General features: G+C 32.4%; 1 protein-coding gene and 1 long non-coding RNA gene across 2 annotated transcripts; both read left to right on the top strand.

Moving 5' to 3' along the window:
- Nucleotides 1–1,886: 1,886 nt before the first annotated feature.
- LOC140062961 (uncharacterized) lies at nt 1,887–3,108 on the top strand. The gene is made up of 3 exons (XR_011847562.1): nt 1,887–1,903; nt 2,309–2,607; nt 3,003–3,108. It is a non-coding gene; the product is annotated as an uncharacterized lncRNA (long non-coding RNA).
- Nucleotides 3,109–5,275: 2,167 nt separating this feature from the next.
- Nucleotides 5,276–6,473, top strand: LOC140062753 (uncharacterized). Its single transcript, XM_072109078.1, has 3 exons — nt 5,276–5,350; nt 5,756–5,883; nt 6,077–6,473. The coding sequence occupies exons 2-3, from the start codon at nt 5,815–5,817 to the stop codon at nt 6,404–6,406; spliced, it is 399 nt and encodes a 132-aa protein (XP_071965179.1). The 5' UTR covers nt 5,276–5,350; nt 5,756–5,814; the 3' UTR covers nt 6,407–6,473.
- Nucleotides 6,474–7,085: the final 612 nt, after the last annotated feature.

The following is a 7,085-nucleotide window of genomic DNA, read 5'->3' as shown; positions in this document are numbered from 1 at the left end:
AAGAGATCAAACATACACATTTTCAATAATATTTTACCATGTGTGGCATATAATTAATTATTTAAAATAACGATAGTGAGGCATTTGATGAATAGGCGTCACGCTTGCCATATGATTGTTTGTTGCCTACATTCCTTGTTGTTTTATCATGCTAATTACTTCCTCATTTACATACAACCTGTCCTATTGGTATATAAGTAATCTTAAGCCTAGGCGTTGTTTTCTGTTCTGGTGGAAGATGAGAATAGTTTCTCAAAACATGTCAATTTTTAGGCAGTTTGCCTATTCATATGCTTCACTATCGTTATTTTAACTCAAAATTTCGGTGGAATCATTCTTGATTTAATATCTAATTAATTATGTATGATAATAATTTAATCAAATTGCAAATTTTCTGATTACGATACAGAATCTGTTTGTCAAGTAACAACAACACACAGCACTGCTTATCCAACTGAGCGTATGCTTTACTATTCTTCAAGTGAAGATGATGAAGTAGGCCTAATTGTACGTGGGAACGGTTCAATTCAATCAATCAATAATGGATGTTCTGCTGTTGATGATACAGAAGGGTCACCTACTGGGATTTCGACTACCGAAGTTCCTCCAGCAGCAAAGAGAAAAGCATGGGAGGTTTCTACAACAGATGTCGATACTTCTGATGATGACATACCGACAGAGTCAGCAGGTCAGTAACTTTAACAATACAATGACATGTTATGTAGTTATTTACTAGGTTAGAGTAGAGGCCGCCTCTAGGCCTATCCCTATGTTTTTATGGGCCCGATCTGGGAGGTAGCAATGTCGTATTCGATTGGGACATTTATCGTTGAGTATAGTTTTTTTTGTGTTGATTTACCTTTCCGTACTTATAACACAATTGTGTGCGTTGAGATTGTTCTTAACAAAAAAGTTTGCATTGTTAACGTTTTCTATTTCACTGGACCACCTCTAGTTACGTTCAGTATAACCCCTATTAAGGCTTCAGGAACAAAATAATGTCCCCTTGGCAGGGGTTTTTGACTGGAAAAAAAAGAAATTATTTTGATATGTAAAATAAATAATTGATCTGGAATCATAAAATAAAAAATTGAAATTAGCAGTCCCTTTTAAACAATAAATGTATCTAATTATTTCTATGATAATAGTTTAAATTGCACATTTTCTGATTACAACATAGACTCTGTTTGTCTAGTAACAACTACCAAAGTTCCTCCAGCAGCAGAGAGAAAAGCATGGAGGTTTCTACAACAGATGTCGATACTTCCGATGTCGATACTTCCGATGATGACATATCAGCAGGTCAGTAGCAATAACATTAACCATGAGCTTTTGCTAACCTTTCTTAGTAGGGCTCCTACCAACTTTATACAAAACTTCATCTAGGCTTGGATAGGGAATTACCTTTTAAGCAGCCAGCCTAATAATACTACTACTACTACTACTAGCTAGTAGATATTAGTATCCTCTATAGAGGCTAGTTTATTTATTTAGATTTACTTCCCTACTACACCTTTAAATCATTAGCATACTTAATAATTACAAAGGTGCATTCTTCAGAAATAACAAAAACCTCATTATTAATAACGATGAGAATAATGGTGAAAAAAAAAGGATAAATGGTAATAACCTCCCATAAAGCCTATAGCTCCTGGATCAAAATATTATCTTCCACTATCCAAAATTTGAAAATGTCTGCTATCAATCACCAGTTACCCCAAATGAAGAATTACTGTGTACATGTATGTTGCATAGGCTGCTATAAATATTAAACTACTATATTTTTATTTAGCCTGCAAGAGAAATACAGGAGGCCTAGAGACTGTAGAAACTAATTACCTTAATTCATCTGGATCAAGTGATGATGAGATTAAAATCTCTAATCACACAAGTAAGCGTAGTGGTAAGTTTGATATGTCATTAATTTTTAAAACTACTTTTATTAAATAGTGCTTGATGTTGATGGTTGTGCTGTACCTAAAAGATATGGACATTGCTGGTTGTTTCCATTTGTGTCTGATTCTATGGTCAGGTTCTAATGTTATGTCTGTATGGTATGTAAATAGGTACAACTGTCTAATGAACAAGGCACCTGCACAACCTGTAATTGAACACTCGAAAATTGAAATTATCTGAACCGAAAAAAAAATTGTTTGTCAAAGAATTAAAAGTATCTATATATTAATGCGAATTAGTCACCTAGTTTTACGTAACCTCCAAAACTTCTGAAACCGTATTGACTGATCACATTTTCCGCAATTGGTACCATATAATTGTTATTTTGTTTATTCTTTCTGTAAAAAAAAAGGAAAAGGAATCACCTACAGCCAATACACAACTTGTATTTGACCTGCTGTTGTGCGTTAATGTGCATTGGTATGCTAAATTTTAGAGAAATAAAACAAACAAGGGAAGCTTTTCAAGCAATGACCGAATATGAACAACGCTGTTGGATTCTTAAATATTTCAATGAACATCTCAGCACATCCGGAGGTGCCACCAAAATCTGTCTACTAGTTGGTGCTAACAAAGTTTGTGCAAAAGCATGGATGTTAGTAAATGGTATTGGCCGGTCAACTTTTTACAAAATAAGGAAGCAAGCTATTGGTAATTAATTGTTTAGTTTTACAGTACATTTTACATTATTTAATTTTACATGCTGTTAATATTACTTTTAATGTATGTGTTTTAATGTTGCTGAAACGGAAAGATTACTGTGACTGTGTGAAGATTACATTCCATTATACTTATAGTCGTATTATACAGGGACATAGGCAGGATCTGACGAGGAGTGGAGAATAACTTTTTTTTAAATGAATAGAATGCATTTGATTATTGTTTAATTATTTTTACACAATAAAATTAATATGCTTAACACTATGTTAGAAAGATAATGCAAAATGATCATAAGTCATTAATCAATGGATTAAACCAAACAATAATAAAATAGTACAGTATTTGAAATTCCTAATATTTGAAATTTACATTTTATTTCTTTTTAGAAGGATGCTGTTATCTTTTACCACCCAACTTCACCAGAAAGATGGTATATAGCAATTCAACTCAACAGTGTCGGGCTTGGTTTATTAAATTTTGTAATGAATACGGTGATCATCTACCATCAACGCTTACCAAACATGATGTGTACATGCATATGAAAGATGAGTTTGAGCTAAGAAATGAAGATGTGTGTGCATTAGCGACATTCTACAAGTTTTGGTGTGTTGAATTCAAGCATATTGTAATACCTGAGGTATGTTTACGTTTTTACACTTATTATGGTTTGTACCAATGGACAAAATCCATGTCATCTTCATTGACTGAAGTATTTTTTAACGTATTTTTATAAATTCACTTCAATGTTATGCAGAAAGTCCTGTAGGTTCAATTTTCATTCATAATAAAATACTGGAAAAACATACTGTACAATCCAGATGCATGTATGATGGGCCTCACAACTCCTTCCCTACATTCACTATATTGAATGCAAAATTTGTTTAATTTTATATTTTTACGTGCTGTATTTTTTCAATTTTTTTTAATAGGAAAATCGTTTTGCAAAATGCAGCAAATGCACCAGAATTAAATTTGAGCTGCACAAGACAAATCAAAAGCAAAAACGGCAAATACTAATGATGAAGAGAGAGAAGCATTTACGAAAACAAAAGTAAGTATGCCTACCTATTTTGTGTACAAAACCAGTAGTTTAAACCTTTCAACAAGAAATTCTGTTGAACTTGTATACCCGGTATTACCATAGATAGGAAAAATAATTATTGCTTCCACTGTATACCTCCTCTATAGTATTATTAGTGTTTTTAAAAATAATTCTAACTTAATAAAATTAAGAGTGATTGAAATAAAACAGAAAATAACGGGGAAAAATGGTAGAAAATGAAAATAATTATTGTGTATGAACAATGAATGAATAAAAGTGGTTGTAAACAAAAAAAGAGAAAAGATAAACAAAATCATTATTATACAAAAAACCTCTATTTAATCAATAATTTTAATAGATTAGAAGTAAAGCATTGTCTCATCTTGTCATCGGCTAATAGATAACATATAACTAAACAAAACAAAAATTTATTATTAAATGCAAAATAAAACTATAAACATATGATTTTAATTTTTCAGTATTGAACGTCGAAAGTACTATAAACATATGCAGAAAGCAAGACAGAATCCCAACAAGTATTTGTCAATAATTATCGATGGAATGGACCAAAGCAAGACTGATTTACCATCTTTTGCTTGCGAATCAAAAGAAACGTCGAAGATGTGGAAACTAGCCACACATGTAACTGGTGTTCTGGTACATGGACGACATGGGCACTGCTTCATTGACCTAAAGCAGTTTCCACATGACTCAAACCTAACCTGCAACATTATACTGACGGTGCTGTCAGAGATACAACCTCTACCACCAGTCTTATATCTGCAGTTGGACAATAGCGGAAAGGATAATAAAAACAGATTTGTTTTTGCCCTATGTGCTCTTCTTGTAGAGTTAAAGATTTTTCGAAAGGTAAATGACTATACATTTATAAATGATATATAAATAATAAAACATTATACACAGTGCACTTTAAAGAACCCAGTTCATCATTCATTTACCCTGTTCTCGTTCACCACAAAATATCCCCTGTGTTGGGTGATTTCCACCAGCCTAATAGGACAGTAATTAATTTACTATTGGTAATTATCTATTAAGACATAAAATATTCAATAACATTCTAGTCTAACTAGATGAGGAAAAAATGGAAATATACTAAAAATGTATTTTTTTTATTTTGCTTTGAAAAGTTTTAATTTTAAATCATTACTTCTTTTACTCTTTCAGATAAAGATTGGGTTTTTAATGGTGGGTCACACTCACGAGGATATTGACCAATTATTTTCATGTGTGGCCAAATACCTGAACAAATATAGAGCATCTACACTTGATCATCTTCGAAGTGCTGTTGAAAACTCGTACAAAAAGTTGCCGATTACATCAAGTATCATTTCCTATCTGCATGACATTAAGAACTGGTTAGTACCATACATGCAAGACATACGTTACCACAGCAAACCACACCAGTTTAAGTTTGTTTTGGCTCAAACCGGAAAATGCATCATGTCCTATAAGAACTGGTCAACGGATTGTACTTGGTGTGAATGTGCAAGAGAAATGGACACACTTCCATATTTGCTCAAGGAAAGCCCTGCTGATATACCAGTGTTGTGTACTCCTGATTTTAGTAATGCAGATATACCAAAGTTAAAAAGTCTGTTGCAAATTTTTTGCGAATAGAAGAACGTGACTGGTGGGAGGAATTTTTAAATAATATAGAAGAGATCACAGAAGGTATGTACTGTACTACATTGCATGTGTGATGTTTCACCATTTTACACATATATTTTTTGGTTAACAAGAGAATTTTGATTTTAGTATAGATTCAGCAGCTATAACAAAATTCAACTATTTACTCCACACAACTATGTTGGGTCACATTCACCAATGCATGCTTCCACTGATCATTTTATGTGAGAACCTAAAATTATCAAATAACATGAACGATATCTAGTGGAGTACACTGGAGAAACATGCCTCCTGATTAATTCATAAGATAAAATCAATCAATCAGCATGGTGTGCAATGTATTGGCCCAGCTTTTATGCAACAAACACCTCAGCATAAATATATCATGATATTTTGTATGAATGTATATTATTTACTTTTTAAAACTAATACGTACTCTTTTTTTTTAAGGAAATGAACAGCGATTTTTGCTCCATGACATCATTTTTAATGACAACAATGCAAGCCCTATGAGGGAGGAATCTGATGGAAACGAGACAGACATTAGTGACTCGGATAATGAAAATGAAATAAGACCGGTATGATAAAGATATTATAGATTTTCAAAATTACATCTTTGAAACATGTAATGCAACATAGTTTAAAGCAGTGCTTATATTTGGGATATGATCTCATAATCGCATCAAGCAAATGCATCAACGAAAATTCTATATTTTTAGGGTTGTAAGAAAAATGATTATGACTTTTCTATGCTTTCTCCCACACTACTAGGTACACATTGGTAAATTTTCGAAGCGTAAGCCACCACAGCAACTCGATGTTGGTGCTATGGTAGCAACAGCTTTAAGGAGATATCCCACAGAATGGCCTCAGATAGGCAAAATATTCAGCATAAATAACAATGAGGTAGAAGTAGTGTGGTACACTGGAACGTATACTTCCCGGTTTGTTCTGTGTGAAAAAGATGGACAAGAATGGCGAGAAATAATATCGAAGGAGGAGGTGATAAGTATATTTAATTTAACACCAACTAGTAGATTGCCTACCAATGTTATTGTTAAATTAAAAGAATTAAGAGATGACTTTTTAAATGAAAGTTAATGCAGGGAGTTTTACAACTCACTGGTTGTCACAATAGGGTGCACATTAATGGAATTTTACATGTATAATGAATCTAAAAAAATTATTTAATTTTCAACCAATTTCATAATTGTATATAACCGTAGCTCAACCATATACTGTAGTCAAGTTTATGACCATGTAGTTTATATAACAATAGCTCAACCATATACTGTAGTCATAAAGTTTATGACCATCTAGTTTGTATAACAGTAGCTCAACAATATACTGTAGTCATAAAGTTTATGACCATGTAGTTTATATAACAATAGCTCAACCATATACTGTAGTCATAAAGTTTATGACCATGTAGTTTATATAACAATAGCTCAACCATATACTGTAGTCATAATGTTTATGACCATGTAGTTTGTATAACAATAGCTCAATCATATACTGTAGTCATAAAGTTTATGACCATGTAGTTTATATAACAATAGCTCAACCATATACTGTAGTCATAAAGTTTATGACCATGTAGTTTATATAACAATAGCTCAACCATATACTGTAGTCATAATGTTTATGACCATGTAGTTTATATAACAATAGCTCAACCATATACTGTAGTCATAAAGTTTATGACCGTGTAGTTTTTATAACAGTAGCTCAACCATATACTGTAGTCAAGTTTATGACCATGTAGTTTTTATAACAATAG

The sequence above is a fragment of the Antedon mediterranea genome, chromosome 11 (genome assembly GCF_964355755.1).
Source record: "Antedon mediterranea chromosome 11, ecAntMedi1.1, whole genome shotgun sequence".
Lineage (NCBI taxonomy): Eukaryota > Metazoa > Echinodermata > Crinoidea > Comatulida > Antedonidae > Antedon > Antedon mediterranea.
Note: the sequence above shows the minus strand (reverse complement) of the source record. Positions and strands in the feature narration are given on the sequence as shown.